Source organism: Bos grunniens, chromosome 2, assembly GCF_055505025.1.
Source record: "Bos grunniens cultivar Pamir isolate PY7600 chromosome 2, Bosgru_T2T1.0, whole genome shotgun sequence".
Classification (NCBI taxonomy): domain Eukaryota; kingdom Metazoa; phylum Chordata; class Mammalia; order Artiodactyla; family Bovidae; genus Bos; species Bos grunniens.
The window spans coordinates 12,227,707-12,251,817 of record NC_141166.1 but is presented as its reverse complement, the minus strand read 5'-3'; the positions used below and the strand labels follow the sequence as shown (position 1 = coordinate 12,251,817).

General features: G+C 42.1%; 1 protein-coding gene and 1 long non-coding RNA gene across 10 annotated transcripts in view; one reads left to right on the top strand and one right to left on the bottom strand.

The window, feature by feature from the left end:
• The window catches only part of GMEB1 (glucocorticoid modulatory element binding protein 1), a 52,209-nt gene extending 34,510 nt beyond the window's left edge, over positions 1-17,699 (bottom strand). For 4 of the 9 annotated variants that reach the window (XM_086331643.1, XM_086331659.1, XM_086331599.1 and 1 more), the window contains exons 1-5: positions 17,565-17,699; positions 11,320-11,477; positions 3,000-3,082; positions 2,109-2,233; positions 1,027-1,130 (exon numbers count right to left, since the gene is read on the bottom strand). In XM_086331643.1, coding sequence (XP_086187769.1) covers positions 1,027-1,130; positions 2,109-2,233; positions 3,000-3,082; positions 11,320-11,447 — 440 coding nt within the window. In that variant the 5' untranslated portion in view covers positions 11,448-11,477; positions 17,565-17,699. Of the gene's footprint in view, positions 1-1,026; positions 1,131-2,108; positions 2,234-2,999; positions 3,083-11,319; positions 11,478-12,289; positions 12,471-16,487; positions 17,363-17,564 lie in introns of those variants that run through there. The other 5 variants (XM_086331631.1, XM_086331608.1, XM_086331623.1 and 2 more) reach the window with 5 other exon arrangements.
• Positions 17,682-22,840, top strand: LOC147377534 (uncharacterized). Its single transcript, XR_015139077.1, has 3 exons — positions 17,682-18,058; positions 18,518-18,571; positions 22,409-22,840. It is a non-coding gene; the product is annotated as an uncharacterized LOC147377534 (long non-coding RNA).
• Positions 22,841-24,111: the final 1,271 nt, after the last annotated feature.

Genomic DNA, 24,111 nt, shown 5'->3' with positions numbered 1-24,111 from the left:
AGTAAGAGGCTTTTAAGGCTCTTGATACATGTTCTGCGGAGAACTTTTAATTCTTGACCACATTTTAAAATTTTCTATCAATAGGTGACTGCTACTGATAGAAAATAATGTTAATTTTATGGGTAGGGGATGAAATTATGATAAACTTGCTGCAAAAACAGAATTGGTGAGAATATTATACATTCTAATTTCTGGGCTTCCCTGGAGGTCCAGTGGTTAAGAATTCACCTTGCAATGCAGGGGACACGGGTTCAATCCCTGGTCCTGGAAGATCCCACATGCTTCAGGGCAAATAAGCACATGCAGCACAACTATTGAGCCTGTACTCTAGAGCCCACGAGCCACAGCTAGTGAGCCCACATGTCACGACTACCAAAACCTGCACACCATAGAGCCCATGCTCTGCAATGAGAAGCCTGTGCACCGAAACTAGAGAGTAGGCCCCACTCACTGCAACTAGCAAAAGCACATGGCAGCAACAAAAACCCAGCACACAGCCACAAAGAAATAAATAATTTTTTAAAAAACTATTTGCATTAAAAAAAATAACGTTTATTTCTATGGCACAATGACGGCAAGGATTGCATTCATTGTGCATAACTGTTTCTTATGAACAGCAACCTTCTGCTTTACCAGATTATCCCAGAATTTGTCTGTCAGCCTACATCTCCATGGTAGCCACTCTTTCTTAGCACCAGGCTTAGCTCCACCTATGCTGAGTGATCTCAAGCGAGACTGTCATCTACTCCTGAGCTTCTCTGCACAGAGACGATCCTACCCAGCATTGTGACATCACAAGAATTTGCCCTAGATGCTGGAAGGAGTCGATTTAATTCAATTTTCCTTCTCTCACAGGGATTTTAAGAACAAGTTGATGAAGGTCAAATAATACATGGATCGTTCAAGCCAATCCTTCAGACAGAATAAAAATTCAAGTTGGAGAGGAAAGACTGGATTCTCTGGATTCTACCATGATTAAGTACCCCACAGTCACTTCAAAGGTGTGGATTTGCTATTAGAGCTCACCTGAGCATGATTCCACCCAGACGAATAGCTCTCTTCCAGTCCTTCAAGGTGGATTTGCCAGCCAGATGAACAAAATGCTTGGGGCTGATCAACTGATCATTGAACTAATGTAAAAGGAAAAGTCCAAAATAATCCAATGTTAATTTAGGCAGGCCATGAGGGAAAGAAAGACATAACTCTATTTGTTACAAACAAAACAATACCCAGATGACATCTCTCATCATAGCCTGTATTCTCTATCTTCCCATCCTATTGTGCTAGAGGAGGTGATCCTTCTCTGGCCCTGTCCTGGTGTTAATATATTGATTAGGATATAAAATCCATTTGTGTCCTGAATCAAGCAGATGGTTTTGATATTGCAAAGGCTATTAAAATAAACTGAAGTTATCTATCCAGCCCTGATGACAAGATTCAGGATCTGGTAGAAAGAAAAAGGATGGTAGAAACCAACAGCACTGCAGAGCCTCAAAACTCTGTAATCCTTAATGATTCCAAGATGATGCTACTGACGGTGCCTACTACCTATGGGTAGAGCTGTGGCTACCAGCGGAGACAGAATAAGCAATTATTTCCACATTGTGCTCTCATGAAGATTATTTTCATCAGTAATAATTTTGAAGAAATTCTGCCAAACTACACACTAGTATAAGGCATTTTACATATACCATTTCACCTTCCAACAACCTTACTGTGTGCGTATGTATGTATAATTATTTGTATTTTAACATATGAAGCTCTGAAATATTACCTGACCAAGGTCACCTAACTAGTGATAGAGTTGAGACTCCATTCATTCAACAAAATATTTACTGATAAATATTCAGAGCACTAGTCCAAGTGCTAGGGATACAATGGTGAAGAAGACAGACAAATTCTCAGCTCTCAAAAGACTTGTATTCTGGTGGGACTTGAACCCAGGTCAGTATCACTCCAGAGTTCTTTTTTTTCTTTTAAACTGTGACACAAAGGGACGCTACAAAATTAAGAACACTGAAATGGTGGGGAAGAAGAGGTTCTAAAACCATACCCTTTGAAAACAAGGAGCCCCAAAATAGACCCCAGCAAGGAGAAAAGACAATTACCTTGACACACTTTACATTTATTCCTGGACATACAAACTTCTTCCAAAGGAGAATGGCTTTGCTCTCCCCACAAGTTATGGGGTAAGCAATTTCCATATCCTCATTTGCTTCTATAGTGCTTGCATCTTGCAAATGGAAAAAATATCAGTTATTTATCAAACACTCTTCTTTAAAGTTTAATTCAACAGCTCTAGTCTCCTGGTTCCTCTGAGGGGCTAACAGTTCACAGTGATTCGTATTGTTTAGGAATCTTCTGGAAGAAATGTGCCAGACACTGTGCCATGTGTTTTTACAGGTTCAATCTTTTTTAATTCTTAAAACAATCCTGTGAGGCGGTCATGGTTTCCTATGTACCTGTATGGGACTCAGAAACGTGAAGGGATTTTCCAAGGTTATACAGCTAAGTGAGAATATGGGATTCAAACGCCAAGTCTGACTAATTTCAGAGTTCCTCTTCAGTTTCTTTCCACTCTGCCTTCCAATCAGCACCTCATCAGCAACTTCCCTAATGACAGACACCAACCTTGAGACTCCAATTTCTTTGACAGATTTCTACTGATGAGAAGTCTTTTCAGTAACCCTAGCAAACTAACGTTAAACATCAACTGATAGCCCTAGCAGATCGCAGTGTCTCTTGATGTACCATCATCGAATTGATGGCTACAGCACCAGTAGAGCACATTGGGTAGTGAGGTGTGGGGGGACGGGAAGGGGAAATCAGGCACAAAAAGCAAGAAATCTCAACCAAGGAGGCTAAGGTTAAAAGTTCCAGAACAAGGCTTCCCTGGGGGTCCAGTGGTTACGACTCTGCGCTTCCACTGCAGAGGGCTTCACATGCCTCAAAGTGTGGTTAAAAAAAAAAAAAAGTACTAGAACAACAAAAGGACTTACCAATCCCTTCTTCAATTTTGTGTATTGTGTGAGTTTCTACTGCCACAACTGCCGTATTGTTCTCAGATCCAGCTTCATAAATCCTGTCGTAAAAGTGTCCATCAATAAACTACATAAATCACGACAATATTAATATCCACAGCACGGGGTTAAGAAATTTGTTTTAATCTATCTCAAAAGGAATAAAATAATATACTTTACAACTTGATGTTAGTGTTCTGACTCAAGCCCCAATGTATCTAAATTCCAGGCTGCCCAAGACTGCTTAGCAGCTACTATCGTGGAAATGAATCAACAACCTTCCTCATCCCAGAGGAAAAGTTTCTCTTGCTACTCTATTTACACTGCTACTTGTAAAATACCTGTATTTTACACCAGACTTATCCCTTCCTAACTTTAAAAGTTCATGACATAGATTGTTGCTTCACTTGTAACATATTATAGAATTATCCAAACATGACTAAAAAGTAATACCTTTAGACAATTCAAACCAGGAAGAACTTACTGACTACAGAAGCTGATGTCCCTTGTTGGAATCTAGGCACTTTAGCCATTTTTACACTTCAGCATTTTTTAAGGCATCATAATCAAACTACAGATAGGAGCAGAGCCTAGTTTTTTAAAAAAAGAGAGAGAGCGATTATGCCCAAAGTAACTAGCAGTAATGAAAGGTACCACTTAAGGAAAACTCTTTCTCCAAAGTGTTTCTGCCTTCTAAGAAATGGGCTCAGATAACCTGACATGAACACTGACATCCTTTGTTTAATTTCCACAATAAGCCTAACATGCTATTTACTGCACTTGCTATCCTGAAGTACTGCCTGAACAATCCCCTTTGCATCAGTGATTTCCCTCCCTGATGGCAACACCTTTAGCACAGACCTCCCTTCTGAATTCCACAGCAGGACACAATTAACTGCTAATAATAAATAAATAAATAATAAATGCACTGGAATATCCCATAGGACTTGATTGAATGAATTATGTCTAAAATAACCAAGTTCTCTTTCCTCTCCCACCTCCCAAACTACTCTTCTTCCTATATTTCCCATCCTTGTAAATGGCACTACTCAGCACACAGTAGCCTAAAACAGAAGCCTGGAAATTACACTAAATTTCTCCCTTTTCATCCTCCTCAACTCCCACACAGCCAGTCACTAAGTCCTGCCAGATACACGTCCTTAACACCCTCCCTGTCTATTTCCACTGCTACTGCCTTAACTCAGGCTGCGTCATCTCTAGTCTGAACCAGTTTCCTCACATCAACCTGATCTTCTATATTCCTTCCAGAATGATCAGGTAACACCCTCTGCAAAACCCTGTAAGAATCTCCTCCTTGCTGCTGAAATAAAGCCCCAAATACATAATATGATATTTAAGTCCCTCCATGATCTGGTCCCTGGTTTCAATTCTCACCAAACCCCCACCAGACAACCCAAGCCCCTATGGTACCAAACTGCCATCTTCTTTTATCCCTTCTGTTCTTGCTCTTCTTCCTCTTCCCAGAACATCTTTCCCCATCGTTTGTTTTTTAATCAGCAGCCTGTATGGTGCTTTTTCTTCCATCTCAGTCCTCTGGTATAATCATCCAATTCCTCCTCTGTGACCCAACTGTACTTTAGGCTTTTGCCACAACAACTATAATATTTAATACTATTTACTTATTTACCTTTCTTTCTCTCCTTGGGCATAATCTAAGAGGTCCCTGAGAGGCCTAGTGGTTAGGGTTCTGAGTTTCACCGCTGTGGCCCAAGTTCAATCCCTAGCTGGAGAGCTAAGATCCCACCATGCAGCACAGACAAGAAAAAAATAAAACCATACCTCTACTTCAAGTAAATTTGGTAAGCTCATTGACCAATAAGTACAAAATCCTTTAAAATAATAGATTCTTGTCTATACATAATTTCAACAACCAGTAAATTGCACTTGGGAAGTTGGGGCATAGTCTGTATTTTTACAGGCAAAAGATTTTATCAGGGAAAATCTTTCTAAAGCAACTCATAATAGTGATGGATTTAGCTTAATTCTCTATACTTACTAAAACTATAGTCAAAAATCATAAAATATGTTTAAAATGTTAAGGATTTATAAGATATCAATAGCCTTCTGAATCATCAAAGTAAGGCAAAATTAGGTTTACTAGAGCTTTTTTTAATAATCACCCCAAAATTTTATTATGATTGTTGTTATTCCTTTATTAATTCACATTCTTTGAGAACACATGATATACTAAATCCTTTTTTCCCAAGAACACAGAAGCTTACACTCTAAATTGAAGTATAAAACATGCACACAAATTATTATGCTACAAATAATAAGTGGTAATTATGGATCGGTGAAGTACAAGTCAGTTACTATTAGCATTTACAATGACTGTGATGTTAACTTCACTAATAGTATAATGTGTGCATATAAATACATATAAATAGTATAATATATAGTACATATGGTATACATGTTTAAGAGTTTTAAAGTTAAGGCCACATTATTGTATTCCAATTCACTGAAAATTGAAAATATACTTTTTTTTTTTATCTTGAATGTTAAGGAAAGCTATTCTGATTAATTGAGTGTGGGATTCTTACATAAGCTAAGGGGTACCCTACTGATCTGAGTTTATATATATTCCTAACACTTTAAACCTCCCACTAGGGAGGGATATGAGCATAAGGAAAGTAAGGTCACTATTCCTCAAACTGAACTATTCCACTCAGCACACTGAGTAAATTTATGTAGTATTAAAATCACTAGTCCTTTCATTGTTAAAAACTCTTATGAATCCAAAATGAATTGGAAAGTCAAGAATGTAATGGAATCTTAGTACTTTCATTCCTTCTGAGAATTTCCAAAGTATATTTAAAGGTTTTATTTGAAAAGGTTAATAATCATCTTTTTTGTTTTTAAAAAGAAAGCATACACTGAACAAGTCTTCTTTGTTGGAAAAACTCCCAGAATAAAAAATCTTAGTATCTCAGTACCTGAGTACCTGCTTCCCTAGTGGCTCAGAGGGTAAAGCGTCTGCCTGCAATGCAGGAGACCTGGGTTCGATCCCTGGGTCAGGAAAATCCCCTGGAGAAGGAAATGGCAACCCACTCCAGTACTCTTGCCTGAAAAATCCCATGGACAGAGAAGCCAAGTAGACTACAGTCCATGGGATCACAAAGAGTCGGACACAACTGAGCGACTTTGCTTCACTCACCTTAGTATCTCTATTTTCTTAAAAACATGAATGTGGATATATTTTAACTTAGTATCATTATGAAAGTATCATCTTATATAATGCGTCAGGTTATACTCTACTTTTGCTTCATACGTATCCCTGAAAATGTGTATATGGTGAATATTTGGGAAAGTATAAAGTGTCATATATGTAAAAAAATTAAAATGATGGGCAAAAGGAATTACATATTGAAATTTAACAATACTTATATAAAATCTCTATTTCTTGCCTTTTGAATATCAGCCAGCCAGTCAGTTCACTCACTCAGTCACATTCGACTCTTTGTGACCCCATGGACTGCAGCATGCCAGGCTTCCCTGTCCATCACCAACTCCCAGAGCTTATTCAAACTCACATCCATCGAGTTGGTGATGCCATCCAACCATCTCATCCTCTGTCACCCCCTTCTCCTCCTGCCTTCAATCTTTCCCAGCATCAGAGTCTTTTCAAATGAGTCAGTTCTTTGCATCAGATGGCCAAATTGGAGTTTTAGCTTCAGCATCAGTCCTTCCAATGAATATTCATGATTCATTTCCTTTAGGATGGACTGGTTGGATCTCCTTGCAGTCCAAGGGACTCTCAAGAGTCTTCTCCAATACCACACTTCAAAAGCATCAACTCTTTGGCACTCAGCTTTCTTTATAGTCCAACTCTCACATCTTTTAAATATAATCTTTACCAATTTATTCCTAGCAATGTATGCATACCTTTTGATTGTTTATTTCCTTCACACTTGAATTACAGCCCATCAGGTGAAGTATGATGAGGCTGAATACTGACACCTGATAATTTTCACCTTTGTCTCAAGTGTATTAAAATTAAAATGAGACCTATATATCTCATCACTAAAATCACTGTTTTTGTACCCTGCTCATTTTTACAAAATGAGGCTAAAATCCAATAAAATATTAAAATAATTAAATAATACAACTGACAAACATCTCAAAATGCAATAGCCACCCCCCTCCCAAAAAAAGGCAATACCTCAAAATGTTTATTCACTAGCTTATGCATTAAAATTCACTGTAGACAGTGGATTGGGAAGTCAATGTATGTTGGACAAAGATGCCTCTACCTAATCAAGCAATGTCAGGTTTCCAGATAAGACAGTATCATTTGGAAAATAAAAAAGACCAACAGAAAATTAAGTGGAACCAAATCTTCAAAAGAATTGTCTCGAAGCAGCAGAGAAGTTTTTTCTGTCTCCACTGTGGATAGGACTAGTGACAACTGGAATACTTTAGGAAAGACAGAAGAACCTGACCTTTAATTCTTCTTGATGTTACTGTACCTCAAAAGGTAACGACGACAAGTATGTGTGTGTGTATCAAAATAAAATTCCCAAATGAGTTTGAATAAGCATGCATAATCTGTGGTGCCAATAAAAATTTAAGACACTCTATATGCTAGACATTATTTATATCAACTTTCCTTTATAGACCTTAGAATATCTCCTTTATGCTTAACAATATTTAGAAATGTCAGACTTCCCTCGTGGCCTAGTGGTTAAGAATCTACCTGCCAATGCAGGGAATGTGGGTTTGATCCATAGTCCAGGAGGATTCCACATGCCATGGGGCAACTGAGCCCGTGTGCCGCAACTACTGAAGCCCAGCAAGAGAAGACACTGCAGTGAGAAGCCCATGCACCACAACTGGAGAGTAGCCTCTGATCACCACAACTAGAGAAAGTCCACGCACAGAAAAAAAGATCCAGCACAGTCAATAAATACAAATTATTAAAGAAGAAAGAAATGTCAGAAAACTATGGTTACGTTTTTAAAACTAATAAGAAAGTGTCCTTATCTTTTACAGATACATACAAATGTCTGGGATTTGCTTCAAAAAAAATTCAGGAGTTGGCGGATATAGAGATGAAATCAGACCGGCCATGTGTTGACAACTGTTGAAGCTGGGTGATGGATGCTTACACGGGGGTTCATTATCATATTTTCTTTATTTGGAGGTATATTTGAAATTTCCTATAATAAAAAGCTTTCTAAATTATCAAGACAGGTTAATAGTTTAACAGTTTTTCCCTAGAACTTTTTAAGGCAAGGTACATGACTTAGTAGACCGGGATTGGATTACTGTCCTTCCTCAGTATTGTGGGGAGATTGGTTCCAGAAAACCCCTGCAAATACCAAAATCCACAGACGTGCAAGTCTTTTATAAAATGGCATAGTATTTGCATATAATATACATACATCCTCCCATATACTTTAGATCAGCTATTGCATAAATCAGATGATTAAAAATTAATTAATGATTAAAAAACTGTCAGCCTATTAGCCTATCTTGGTAATTTATAAAGCTGTTTATTATAGGAAATTTCAAAAATACTTCCAAATAGAGAAAATATGATAATGAACCCTCATGTAAGCATCCATCACCCAGCTTCAACAGTTGTCAACACATGGACAGTCTGATTTCATCTCTACATCTGCCCACTCCTGAAGTTTTTTTGAAGCAAATCCCAGACATTTGTATATATCTGTAAAAGATAAGGACTCTTTATTATTAGTTTTAAAAATATAACCATAGTTTTCTGACCTTTCTTTCTTAATAATTTTTACTTATTGATTGAACTGGGTCTTTTTTTCTGTGCCTGGACTTCCTCTAGTTGTGGTGATCAGAGGCTACTCTCCAGTTGTGGTGCATGGGCTTCTCACTGTGGTGTCTTCCAAACTGTGAAAGGAGTACGTCAAGGCTTATTTAACTTATATGCATGCAGAGTACATCATGTGAAATGCTGGGCTGGATAAAGCACAAGCTGGAATCAAGATTGCAGGCTGCTGCGGCTAAGTGGCTTCAGTCGTGTCTGACTCTGTGCGACCCCATAGACGGCAGCCCAGGAGGCTCCCCCATCCCTGGGATTGTTCAGGCAAGAACACTGGAGTGGGCTGCCATTTCCTTTTCCAATGCAGGAAAGTGAAAAGTGAGAGTGAAGTCGCTCAGTTGTATCCGACTCTTAGCGACCCCATGGACTGCAGCCCACCAGGCTCCTCCGTCCATGGGATTTGTCAGGCAAGAGTACTGGAGTGGGTTGCATTGCCTTCTCCAAGATTGCAGAGAGAAATATCAATAACCTCAGATACGCAGATGACACCACCCTTATGGCAGAAAGCAAAGAAGAATTAAAGAGCCTCTTGATGAAAGTGAAAGAGGAGAGTGAAAAAGTTGGCTTAAAATTCAACATTCAGAAAATTAAAATCATGTCATCCGGTCCTACCACTTCATTTCAAATAGATGAGAAAACTATGGAAACAGTGACAGACTATTTTCTTGAGCTCCAAAATCACTGCAGATGGTGACTGCAGCCATGAAATTAAAAGACACTTACTCCTTGGAAGAAAAGCTATGACCAACCTAGACAGCATATTAAAAAGCAGAGACATTGAAACTGCTTTTTTTTAATTTATAGTAAAGTATAGTGCTAATTAAAAAATAAATAAATAAAAAATAAAAAGCAGAGACATTACTTTGCCAACAAAGACCCATCTAGTCAAAGCTATGGTTTTTACAGTACTTATGTATGGATGTGAGAGTTGGACTATAAAGAAAGCTGAGTGCCAAAGAATTAATGCTTTTGAACTGTGGTGTTGGAGAAGACTCTTGGGAATCCCTTGGAGTACAAGGAGATCCAACCAGTCCATCCTAAAGGAAGTCAGTTCTGAATATTCACTAGAAGAACTGATGTTGAAGCTGAAACTTCAATACCTGAAACTTTGGCCACCTGATGTGAAGAACTGACTCGCTGGAAAAGACCCTGATGCTGGGAAAGATTAAAGGCAGGAGGAGAAGGGGATGACAGAGTATTAGATGGTTGGATGGCATCACCAACTCAAGAGACATGAGTTTGAGCAAGCTCTGGAAGTTGGTGATGGACAGGGAGGCCTGGCGTGCTGTAGTCCATCGGGTTGCAAAGATTCAGACACGACTGAGTGACTGAACTGAACTGAAGATTATTTGTAATATCTAATATAATGTAAATGCTTATAAATAGTTGCCTGTGTGTGGCAAATTCAATTTTGCTTTTTGGGACTTTCTGGAATTTTTTTTCCATCCAAGGTTGGTTGAATCTGAGGATGTGGAACCTACAGATACAGAGGGCCAATTGTGTGTTTGCCTAGTGAAAGTTGCTCAGTCGTATCCGACTCTTTGCCAACCCATGGACTGTAGCCTACCAGGCTCCTCGTCCATGGAATTCTCCAGGCAAAAATACTGGAGTGGGTAGCTGTTCCTTTCTCTCGGGGATCTTTCCAACACAGGGATAGAACCCAGGTCTCCCACATTGCAGGTGAATTCTTTACGATCTGAGCCACTAGGGAAGCCCGTAGAATACTTCTGATCCTTAAATCTTTTATATATTCCCCAAGATAAAATAACTAGCCCCCTTTTCTCTCTGGAGATCTAATTCCTGTTTACCTTTCAAGCCCATTTAAGAATCTTATCTCTTCTGTCAAATCCATCGTGATTTTCTGAATCACTTCTCTGAATTCAAAAGCACATCCTAAGCATGCCACTTGGCACTTCTTAGATTTTGCCATGTAAGTGATCACTCTATTTATAAACATGTAGTTTTGCTTTGCACAACTAGACTGCAAGCTTCGTGATGGTGAGAACCATGTGCTATATTGCTTTCAACACCTTTGTGATATGTTGTATAATGGTAGGCGATTGATACACATATTTTTAATAGACTAAGCTTGATAATTTGCCCATCCATGAGGGCCCAGAGAACTTCTGGTAGGAATACTTTTATAGCTGCCTTGCCTATTCTCCTCTGACTGTAACTATCTCTTTTGGCAAAAGTACCACATGTACCAAGGCACTGCGCTAAAGTGTGGATAAATATGATAAGGGAACCATGTAGCTTATCCTCAAGGAACTGAGAGTAGAGGGCGAGAGACGAGGAAACAGTCAGTTGTTGTAATAAGTACTGAATGACAAATATAGCACACAATACATTATAGAGATGAAAACTTAGCTCTGAGAGTTGATGTTGAACGTTCCATTGTGCTAAGTCACCTTAAAGTTACAATATCTCCACTCTAAACTCCCCAAAGTTTTCAGAATATTCCAATCTTTAGTCACTTACCCTTGTTGCACAGGCTGTAACTGCAAGATCACTTGGGTTTTAGTGTCTTCAGGGTTCTCCCCTTCATTTCCTTCAGTGGGTACCACAACCACATCTCCCACTGGGACACTCACTTCTGCATTAGCCATCTTTCACATGAAGTCAGATAGCTGGGAATGCTGTCAGAAATAAGAAGCACCAGTAATTTTGTCTGATTTGAAAAGATGACAACCATAGGAAAGGAACAGCAATATAATAACTATTAATTCCAAGGGCATCCTGGAGATCATGGTCTCCTGAAAAAGATGGGAATTGTAAGAAGGGGCAGACATCTTTTCACAGAAATGCCTTTGGACTTCACTAGCGACTGGAGATTTTCTTAGTATGTGTGATTCACCCAGTGGTATGCTGCAGGCAGCTCCACCAGCTCCTGTGAACCAACTGTGCACGTGCCTGTGTGCTCAGTTGGGTCCGACTCTTTGCAACCCCATGGACTGTAGCCCACCAGGCTCCTCTGTCCATGGAATTTTCCAGGCAAGAATACTGGAGAGGGTTGCCATTTCCTACTCCAGAGGATCTTCCTAACCCAGAGATTGAACCCGCATTTCTTCCATCTTCTGCACTGCAGGTAGATTCTTTACCACTGAGTCACAGGGGAAGCCAACTGTGTACATCTCTTTGCAACTCCCAGTTTAGCAACATCAAGTTGGTAACTTGAAATCAGTGATGCTGGGAGTATATACACCAAAGAAATTGGCAAGCATTACAAATCAGGGTATTTTTTATTCTAGAGAGCTGGTATATGGCACATTACTAGTTCCATCCTAAGTGCTTAGAAAGTAAGAATCATCTATTTTCTTTGCAACCAGCCATTACACTTCATCAAGTGTTCTGAAACTAAGTTGCATGGAAAAAGAAAGATGATTTGCATTGTATGGCTGTTTAATAAATGCTGTGTCCAACTGTATGACCTCCAGGAACATCTTAATACCTCTTTGCCTCAAACTGAATGGAGATAGGATCTTGCCTGACACTTCACTTGCAGAGCTGTTGGGGGAACTACTGTCCAGTACCAAAAGATCTTTGACTCTAAAGTAACTCAAAGCATTATTTCCATCTTTATGAAAACTCAGAGGGTCCTAAGTTATTCTGCAGCTGTTAGTCTTCACAGCTGAAAAGAAAGGAGAGGGTCATGTAAGAGAATATAGATAAGAGTACTGTGTTGACTGAGATATGTGAGTACTTGAAGATGATTAGGACTGCAATGAACTGTGCCTAGACACACAATGGATATGTATTTGGTACTCAAGATGACCAAATCCACATTTCAGCTCTGCCACAGCAATTGTTTGCCTATAATACACATATTTAACATAGCACTCAAAGTCTCCCTCATTTGGCTCCCCAAATTTTCCAGTTTTATCTGCAACTATAATACCCCAAGAATCTTAAAATCCAGCCACATCAATCTCTCACTAAATTCTGGACATGTAACATGTATAGGTTTCTGTACGTTTGTTATTCTGTAAGCCCCAAACTCCTTTCTCCCTCATCGCCTTCTCCCTTCAAGGCCCAGTTCAAAGTTCACTCCTCCACAAAGCCTCTAGCTCCCCATTTTCTTTCCTGTAGGCCCCCAATACTTGCTTGCCGCCCTCCTCTAGTTTAATAGCACTGTACCTTGTACAGCGGGTAACTGAACATACATCTGCCTCCATGACCACACTGTGAAGACAGGTGCTGCTTCTCTAAAAATCTTGTCTCCTACAGCCTTGTTCACTGTAGCCACTGACATACAGCAGTTCAATCAATTTTTGTTTGTGTTTGACCAAGTTAAAATTCCTCACATATGACTTAGACCTGCCCTTTATGATTCTCACATTCAAACTTTTTCCTGGATTCAATACTTCCTATATCTAAAAACCTCTTAAAATATCTTAGGCATCTTAAACTGAAAGCATGTTCCCTCTCAAACCTGCCCCTAGGTTCCCTGCCTCAGTAAATGGCACTACCCTCCATCCATTTTCTCAAGCCAAAAACTAAGGAGCTATTTTTGACTCCTCTTTCTTCTCTTTCTAAATTCAACCAACCACCAAATAAATCCTAGCCATTTTATCACCTATATATCTCTTTTAACCATCCTCCTCTCTCCATCTGTGCTGCCATCATCATACGCTGAACCACCACACTGTTACCTGGATTTTTCCAGCTGCTTCTCATCAGTATCCTAACCTCTGGTCGGATCTCCAACTCATTAGATAACAGACAAAATGATCTAACTAAAGGCCATTTCCCCCACTTAAAAAACTCTTCAGGGCGTTCCCTCTGCTGCTATTACGGTGCAAACACCCTGGCTTACAAAACCCACCAAATCTGTCCCCTGCCCACCCTGCTGGCCTCACTTCCCACAGTGCTTCCTCTCACACTGTGGGCTCCTGCCATTGCATTTTTCCAAATTCTCAAACATGCCATATTTCCTCACCTGAGCCTTCACACTTATTTATTCTACCTGGAATTCTTTTTTTCTGTCCTTTTTGGCAAGTCACTGCTATACTTTTGTGACATTTAAAACATCACTTCTTCAGAGAGGCCATCTGTGACTTCCTTGACTAGATTTGAGGGGGTCTTTTTGCCTCCTCAGCGCCTGGAGCATCCCTGTCACAACCATCAGCCCACTCTGTCAGTCTCTCCTCACCAGACTGCATCCTGGGAGAGAAAAGCTAGCTTTACTTTTTTTAACAGGCTTCCCTATGCTAGCTCAGTGCCCAGGGCCACAAGTGCAATAGTTTTCAAATATCAGACTTCTATTTACAAAACTGCCTACCTAAAACTTTCTAAGGAAATCTGGTACACAGCAGGTATGTAATAAATTTTCATGCAATCAGTGACTCACTTTACCCTAAAAGACTTCTAGAACTTTCTACTTCTTTAATTTAGGAGATATAAATTTGCTTAGAAAGCTTGAACTGGCCGTAATGATGGGGAGAAATCACATCGGACACAGTTAGGCTCCTTAGATATGAAAAGGGATGGTATCTGTTCTTAAGGAACTACAGAAGGGAAAGAGATATGTGACACTGTCATACAGTAGAGGAAAAAAGTAATTACAAGATACTAGAATATACAATCTGAACTTCTGTAAATTAAAAGTTTAAAACTGGAGTGGGGGTATGCGGAATCAATGGACCAGTTTGGCTGGCTGCCAGAAACAGAACCTAAATGATTAGGACCTTTGAGTCTAGAAAATGCCAAAAGGGATATGATGAAGTATAAAATGCCATCAAATCCTAGAATAAGTGAACCGACCAATATCTTTAAAGTTTGAACCATAAAAATGTAGGATGAATTGAAATAATCACAGCTAACATTTGTCAGACCCTTACTTATTGTCAAGCACTATCCTGTTACATATGCAATGAATTTAAAAGATGTAATACTTTAGCATATAACAATCGTAGATAATTTATTACTTCAAAAAAGTGGTTTAAATGTTAAATTAACAGCATAGGTAAATTAATGGGTTAGAAAAGCAAAATTAGAAGGATGCTTCTAGTTCAACTTTCTACCCTAAGGTTGAGTCCTCTCTGTCTACAATACTCTGAATAAGTGGTTGACTAACTTCTTGATTAATACTTTCCTCAATAAGAACTCATATTTTACTTCTTACCCCTCCCACACCTTGGAACTCAAAAGCAATATTATGGCTGTTTCTCTAACCTTCTGAGAGTTTACCAGAAAAGATAATTATAATCATCCACAATAAGTCTCTCATTGTCAGTCAGAGACACAGGTCTGATCCCACATGGCAATTCTTACATTCCTCAGAGAAGCAAGTTTGGGTTGAATAACTCTTACTATCCTAAATACCATATTCTGAGCAAGAAACCCTAACCAGCTCTACAGACTACACTGGCTAATTGGAAGGTCATTTCTTTGAACTGAGTGTAAATTGAAAAGTGGCTCTTGTTTATAGCAACAAAAACTAAGGGAAGATGAGTAAGTTGCTCCTTTGGGTATTTTATGGATGGGACCTTGGAGTATTCATTGTGGAATCACACAACATTCTGTAATTCTAGAGAACACACATAAGGGAAATATGTCAAACTTCTGGAAAAGGAAGAATTATTTGTAGTTATTTTCAAAGACAAGACACCTTGAAAGTAACTACATGACTACTCACGTAAACTATCAAAAAATTAAATCAATGATACCTGACCTACTCTGGATTAAATTCATTTTTGTGTTCTGAAAAGTTTAAAACACATGGCAAGATGTAAGCACAAGTGTCACATGATCATAGGAACATGACAGTTGGTAGCTGAGAGGGAGTCATAGAAATACCATATATCCTGAAATTTTCTAACTCCAAAATGTATTTGTTTCATACTTAAATTTTGGTAGACTATGTAGCCTATTCTAAGAAATTTCCAACTTAAAAACTTTATTATTACATGAGGTCAAAACTCCTTGATTTTTTTCCTTCTTTATTCTGTTTCATGTATTTACTAGGTGATCCAGGGTGCTACCAGATGTAATGAAGCCAACAGATCACTACACAAGATCACTGAGGTAAAAAGCCAGAGCAAATGAAGTTTCGGATGAATCACTTAATAGTGACCACTCTGTAGGTGTTTGGAGAAGCAATTGCAAAAAGGGTTTTTTGAAGGGTCAACATACTACAGTTGAGGAGATTTCTTCTTAGGACAAGAACAAAACACAGTCCAAACTAACCCCATGAAGCTGAGTACAAGTTGGCTATTCAATATGTTTGCTGTAAACACGAGTAAGCAACTAACAGGTAACTAATGAAAAAAGTCAAGTCAGTAGAGATTAAATACACATAATTGATAAAAGGCTGACAAGTTAGGTCAGTCCAACAATTTAATGAAAAAGTCCCCCAAACGTTCCATAAGCAAAGAGAGAGAAAAGAATCCTGTGAGACTAAAATTAGCTGATCCTCTCTTTCCTTAATCCTCCAGGTTAAGGAGGAAAATGCCACTTCTTGGTTCTCCTAAATAAACACGAGTTAAGGCCCCTGTTTGTGTCTGTTAGGAAGTGTTTTTGAATTTCTCTCATCTTGAGAGAATGCCTCCTCCTCCTCCTCCTTAGACAGCCAAGACTTCCCATGATCAAGACTTGAAGTGTCAGTCTGGATGGATCACACTCCAGGACCCTCAAGAGTCTGCTCTCACCTCTCCTGCCCCTCAATTAGGAAACACCAGGCCAATTCCCCCGTCGTTTTAGAAAGCAGGGATATGCTAGCCTTCTTTCCAACAATCATCTTCTCTCCGGTCCTCAAAAACTCAGGTTTCCCCATCCGCGACAGGCCACATCACCCTGCTCTCTACCTATATGAGGTACTCCAAGCTCTCTTTTATTCCCTCACAGATCTGGACCCTTCTCATTCCTTCCTCTGGAGGCTCTGAGGTGTATTCCTACCGCCCCCTCATCTAGGGGAAGGTAGAGGCCTGCTCACTTTCCCTTGGAGCTCTTCTTCCTTGTCCCCTGCTTACCGGACCTGTCACTGTGCCTTCAGGGAAGCACCTGCCTCTTTTCCCCTGAACTGAATGGCCGAGGCCTCTAGGCGCCCCCGGGTGAAGCTTGGACACTCTTTTCCTCAGCAGAACCCACTCTCTGCCCTGGCTCCCCACCCCAAGGCTCCGAGAGGTCCTCCCGGGCAGACAGCGGGCTTCCTTCACTCTTCGCCGCCCCCTCCTGTCACCACTACCCGGTAGCCCGAGCGCGACCCAGGCCTCATCCCCAGCTCCACATCGAAGGGCCTGGTGCTCCCTGGATCCCGCCTTTAGGGATACCCCCTGGATCCCCAGACCCCTCCCCGGGGTCCTAGATGTCAGGGCCTCTCAATCCGGAGTCGCTCCGGCCCTTCCTGGTCCCTCGGCAGAGGACTTCCGGGCCCTTCAGTCCGGGGGCGCCGGGGCCCCCCAGTGCCAGGCTCGCCGGCCCCCCGCCGCTCTCGGCCGGGGGCCGAACCCGAGCGGCGCGGCCGGCCGCGCTGGGGGCGGCCCGGCTGCTCAGGCGGACCCAGCGGCAGCGTCCCCCCACCCCCCCGCGGCGCCGCGACGTCCGCTCGCTCCCCGGCGGCGGCGGCGGCACGCACAGGGCGTGGGGAGGCGCCCGCGGAGGCAGCAGCCCCCCGCCCCCTGCGCGCCCGCCCGCCCTTGCCGGCCGCCGCGCGGCCCCCGCGCCCGCCCCCCCGCCCCCACCCACCCCGCGCCCGCGCCCGAGCGCCCACCCCTCCCCCTCCTCACCGTCTCCGTCGGGCGGGCGGGCGGCGAGCGGCCAGGGCGGGCGGGCGACGGAGCATGCGCAGAGGCCGCCACGGCCGCTACCGCCACCGCCGCCGCCAGGCCGGGCTTCAACACTTCCGGCCGCCGCCGCCGGCGAGCTGGAGCCTTAAAGGGGACGCGTCCCTATTGCCAGCCCGAGGAGGATGAACTTCAGCCGGAGAGTTTGGGGCCTTTATCAGAACAAGTAGCTCCCGCTTTGGAAAATTAAGTGTTGGGAGGGACGCCAGGGACCCTAATAACTCTTCTAACCCCACTTCATGGATGAGGAAAACGTGGTCTAAATTAAAGACACCTCATCCGCAATCGGGAACAAAGGCAGGACTCCCCTTGGAGAACTCTGCGTGCCCCTCGTCACTCCTCAGATCCGGTTTATGAAGCTTACATTTACCAGACTTTCAAAAGTGATGATCCAACTACCAATTCGGAATCAAAAGATCTGGTTGAGTATAGAGTCTGTAAGCAAACTCCTTTGCCCTCTCTGACACATGCATGTTTGCCAAGCCTTTTCTGGCTGCGAGTTGGTTCTGGATTCCAGTCAGAACCCATAAATTCTTTGGGGGTTACTTGACAGCTTTAAGCCCGTATTTCGTCTAGGACACAGGTTGTTACTAGCGTTTAAAGACGTGATACTTGAAAATGCTTAGAAAAGTTCCTGGGGCCAGTCGTAATAATTAGCAAATATTAAGACCTTTGTGGGAATTTCCCTAGAGGTCCACTAGTTAAAACTCCTTGCTTCCAAGGCGGGGGAACAGGTTTGATCCTGGTCAGGGAACTAAGATCTGTTCTGATAAATAAAAATAGCTAAAAAAAAAATGAAGACCTTTGTTTGGCCGGGCCTTGAAGAAGATTCCTTTATCTCATAGAATCCTCTTGGCAACTCTACTAAGTAGCTTCTTTTCACTCCCGTTTTACAGATAAAACCCAGGAGGCCAAGAGAAATTAATGAACCCCTCAAGGTCACCAAACTTGTAAGTAGTATAGCCAGGATGCAAACTCAGGTCCTTCTTTCTGCGGAGTGAAGCACTCAGATGGTCACTACCTTTATTAAGAATGAATGAGGTGGTGGTATACAGGCACTTTTTTGAGTGGGGGGGAGAGAGTTGCTTCCCCATCTTGCCTGCTCTTATGACTCACATCTCTGTTCTCTGTCATGAGGAAGTAACAAGAAGTTTTACAGGCTCTTGATTCAAGAACAGGCGAGGCAGCCCAGGAGTCAAACAATAGAAAAGGATTTGGGGGCCAGAGAACCTGGATTCTAGGCTTGGTTATCAAAGCTCATCACTGCAGATGGTAACTGCAGCCATGAAATTAAAAGAAGCTTACTCCTTGGAAGAAAAGTTGTGACCAACCTAGACAGCATATTTAAAAGCAGAGACATTTCCTTGCCAAAAATGGTCCATCTAGTCAAGGCTATGGTTTTTCCAGTTGTCATGTATAGATGTGAGAGTTGGACTATAAAGAAAGCCAAGTGCTGAAGAATTGATGCTTTTGAACTGTGGTGCTGGAGAAGACTCTTGAGAGTCAGTCCCTTGGACTGCAAGGAGATCCAACCAGTCCATCTTAAAGGAAATCAGTCCTAAATATTCATTGGAAGGAGTGATGCGGAAGCTGAAACTCCAATACTTTGGCCACCTGATGCGAAGAACTGACTCATTTGAAAAGACCCTAATGCTGGGAAACATTGAAGGCAGGAGGAGAAGGGGATGACAGAGGATGAGATGGCGGGATGGCATCACCAACTCGATGGACATGAGTTTAAGTAAACTCCAGGAGTTGGTGATGTACAGGAAGGCCTGGTGTGCTGCAGTCCATGGGGTCACAAATAGTCAGACACAACTGAGCAACTGAACTGAACTGATCAAAGCTCAGGGATCTTGGCCAAGTCACATCTCCTTTGTGCCTTGATTTCCTCACCTGTAAAACTGAGATAGTTTTCTCACTGTGCCCATCTCTCAGGGCTGTTTGCAGGATCAAATGAGGAGGTTTAGTATCCACATTCATATCCTTTTTTTTTTTTTTCATATCTATTCTTATGATCAAGAATTTACACATTAGCAGATGATTCTGAATATAATAGGAACTGCTCATGACTGGACTCTTGACCTTTGTGAACTATTTCATAGTGATACCATCTATATATTTTTTTTCATCTATATCTTTTGATTATGCATCGTGCACTCATGGAACGTTTACCAAAACCCTGTCCCTGTCTTCCAGAAGCTCTCAGTCTACCTTCTTCAGAGACAGAATTGTAAACATACGAAGCAGTACAGTGTGATAGGTGTTATGGTAGAGATACAAAGCGCTGAAAAAATGCAAAGGACTCTCCCTGGAGGATTCCTGAAAGGCTTCACAGATGAGGGGGCATTTGCACCTGGTCTTAAAGGATGACTAGGAGTTCATCAAGGAGAAGGCAATGGCACCCCACTCCAGTACTTTGCCTGGAGAATCCCATGGATGGAGGAGCCTGGTGGGCTGCAGTCCATGGGGTCGCTAAGAGTCGGTCATGACTGAGCGACTTCCCTTTCACTTTTCACTTTCATGCATTGGAGAAGGAAATGGCAACCCACTCCGGTGTTCTTGCCTGGAGAATCCCAGGGACGGGGGAGCCTGGTGGGCTGCCATCTATGGGGTCACACAGAGTCAGACACGACTGAAGTGACTTAGCAGCAGCAGGAGTTCATCAAAGGGAAAAAGTGAGGCAGAACATTCCAAAAAGAACAAGTGAGTGTGAAGAGGGAGGCTCAGAACCAAATGGTCCTCATAAAGAGTAAAGAGGTATTCTACAAGGAGTGGGGACCCACTGGAGGTTTAAGTCCTCTCTGGCTGTACTGCTAACACCCAGCCCCAGCCCGCAGGACTTACCTAGATCACTGAAGTAATTCCTAGTACTCAGCAACCCTGTCCACCCACCTTCTAAATGTTATCTATCCTGGGTACCTAGAGAGAGTAATCTTTTAAAGAAACAAAGTAGGTGATTTCTGTGTTTAAAACCCTTTAGTAGCTTCCCATTGCACTTAGAATAAAAACCCAGACCCCTCACTAGGACCACCATGTGTGACCTTCTTCCTGCCCTCCTCTGCCTTCGCTCCTGTGCTCCAGACACCCTGTGTGTGCCTGGAACCCCCGCACAGGCCCTTGTCACCGGCTCTTCTCTCTCCCTGGGAAGCTCTTCTCTCAGGTTTTCAGGGTTCACTCATCTTTCATTCCTCACAGGCCTTCCCTGGCTCCCAACCTTAAAGCCGGATCCCCAGCCACAGGCTACTCCCTTTCCATCAGGGCACTGGTCAGGTTCATCTGGAAGACTCTTCAGGGCACCACATCTGAGAGAGCGCCTATATCCATGTCCTAGTTATTGTCTCCCAACCTCCAGCTGATTTGCATAGCAGTCTCCACAACATGAAACCCTCTGGATTATTTCTTGACCTATTTTGTATCAATTCATTGAGTATGGTACATGGCAAATGTTTTTTGATTAAATGACTGAATAATCAGAAAAAATGATAAGATATAGACTGGAGAGGAGAAAGACCAGGACAAGGAAACTTATGTGAGGGAGACTAGGATCATCTTACTAGGATCCTCCCCACAGAGAGAGAGATAGGCCTCATGCAGGGCAGAGTTCATGGCTCTGGACACAGTTCCAATCGGAACAGCAAGTCTTAGTGACCAAGCGAATGTGATGAATGAGAGAAAGGGACGAGGCTATTCCCCAAGTAAAAGAATGAAGTAGGAAGAGTTGGGATTGAGAGAAAGTGGAAATGGTGAGTCCACTTGAGCTTCTTCAGTCTGTGATATTTGAGGGGCATCTAAATGAAAGCCTCCAGGAGGAAGTTGGATTGACTTGTCCTCAGGCAAGAATCCAGGGCTAGATTTGAGGACTTGTCAATTAGATGGACTGTAGAGGCCAAAAGTAAATAGGTCACCTGAGGAGAGTGTGCAGGGAAGGAGGAAGGAACCTAGAGGCCCAAACCTGGGCAACATTAAGCCCTGAGGAAACTAAAGGAACCAACTGAAAGTGGTCAGAGTGATTAGCTCCCTGGACAGAGGAAAGCAAAGCCCAGAGAGCAGGCAGGGAGCTTCCAGAAGAAGGGGATTGCACTAGCCATGCCAGATATTGCAGAGAGCTCAGGCAAGGAAAAAAAGGTCACTGGATGTGGCAACTAAGAGGTCGTTGCTGATCCTTCAAGGATGGGGTCACCTCTGAGGTTAGGAAGGAGGCCAGATTCTAGTGGCTCAAATGGTAAGTGGGAGGAGAATTAGCAGAAACAATGAGTAGAGACAATATTTTTTGACTCATGTTTTTTTTTATTGTAGTAAGAACACTTAACATGAGATCTTCTCTCCTAACAGGTTTTTAGGTGTGCAATACAGTATTGTTATCTGTAGGCACAATGTTGTACGGCATATCTCTAGCCTTTATTCATCTTTTCTTCATCTGTTGTATATATATACTTTTTTATTTATTATTTTTTATTGGAGTATGATTGGTTTACAATGTAGTGTTCGTTTCTGCTGTACAACAGCAACAAAAATTTTTAACAAAAAGGAGAAACTAAGATATAAAGGACCAAGGTGATTATTTTAGGAGGAGAGGGACTTCCCTGGTGGTCCAGTGGTTAGGACTCTGAACTTCCACTACAGGGGCCCCAGGTTCCACCTCTGGTCAAGGAACTAAGATCCTGCAAGTCTCTGTGGGGCCAAGATATAAATAATAATGATAAATTAACAGGAGAAAAAGTCATGTGAAGGTCTTCCTTTTTTATTTTTTCACTTATTTTTCCTGTAATCCCTTTTCACTGCAGGAAATTATAAACTACTTAATAGGATGGAGAGGGACCTCCCTGGTGGTTCAGTGGTTAAGAATTTGCCTGCCAGTTTCGATCCCTGGTCTGGAAAGATCCCCATATGCCTTGGGGCAGCTAAGCCCATGCACCACAACTACTGAGCCCACACACCTGAACTGCTGAAGCCGTGGGCTCTGGAGCCAGTGCTCTGCAACAAGAGAAGCCACTGCAATGAGAGGCCCAAGCACCGAAACTAGAGAGTAGCCCCCACTTGCTGCAACTAGAGAAAGGCTGAGCTCAGCAAAAAAGACCTAGTATGGTCAAAATAAATAAATAAAAGGATGGAGAAGCAGGGGGAAAAACCCACTTATTTAACCTGGAATATATTTCCTTCCAATCTGTTTTCTATGCATTTTTTCCTTATCATGAAGAAATGTCTTGAACATGCAATCCATGTTATACTTCTTTTTCCCTTAAACACTGTTTCCTAAGCATTGAAGAGGATAATTTTTCTTCTCCTTCTCCCCCACCCCTCCCCACCCCACCACATCTCCTTTCCTTCCCTTCTTCTTTTAAATATGAGACATACTTGAATGACCAGTCTGGCTCTATCCTTCCCTATAGCATTCTCAGGTCTCTCTGATTTCTAGGCAGACAATTTTGTTTGGGAGATAATTTTGTTCATTTTGATTGAGTAAAAAAGCCAAACAGTAGAAGGGCCAAACATAACTGGGGGAAGCTGGCAAGGTGAGGAGAGGACCCTATCTGGGATGTTCAAGGCACTTAGGCCCCCCTGGTTAGATTGTAGGTGTGAGCTGGACATAGGCCCACCATGGCTGCATGGTTTGAAAACAGAAGGGAATCTCAGGGGTAGTGGTATCAGGCCTGCTGAGAGCTTGCTCTAACCATGTTAGATCTATATAGCCTCCAAGGTCCTGTTATTAACCTAATGTAACGTGAGAGGTTAAGAACTTTCCCACACTCAGGGAATTCCCTGGTGGTTCAATCATTAGGACTTAGTTTTCACTGCCAAGGGCCGAGGTTCAATCCCTAGTTCAAACTAAGATTTTATGCAAGCTACACACCTAAAAAAAGAAAAAAAAACAAAACAAAACACCACTTTCTTACATTCATACATCTGTTTATTGGCTAGCTTGTATTTGAACTTAGGTAGTTGATTCCAGAGCCCATGCTCCTAGTTTCCCACTTTTGTGGAACTTCTATCCCTGGTCGCACATAAAATCACTCAGGGTGGTCTTATAAAATACCCATACCAGAGCCCCATCCCAGACGAATTCGACTGGAATCTGTGAGGGTGGAGTCTGGCCATGAATATTTTCTAAAATGGCCTTCAATGACTCTAGGGAACAGCCAGGTGGAAAAACCACAGCTCTGCTGGCTCTTGACTATGTCTGTTCCAAGCCCAGTAACAACAGCAGCAGCATGAATAACAACAGCTAAAGTTTACTAAGTGCCAGCCCATTTTAAACACTTGGTATTAATGTACTTGGAAGGTACTAGTAGGGTCCCCATTTTATAATAGGAAAACCAAGGTCACATAGTTGGTACGCAGTAGAACCAGAATCTGGGCTCTTGACTTCAGTCTGTGCTATGGCCTAACCAAGATGATTTCCTGAGACTAGCTGCTGACAGGATTGAAGGGAAAAGAAACTAACATTTCTTGAGCCCTTCCTCTGTGTCTGCAGTGTACTAGAAGTTTT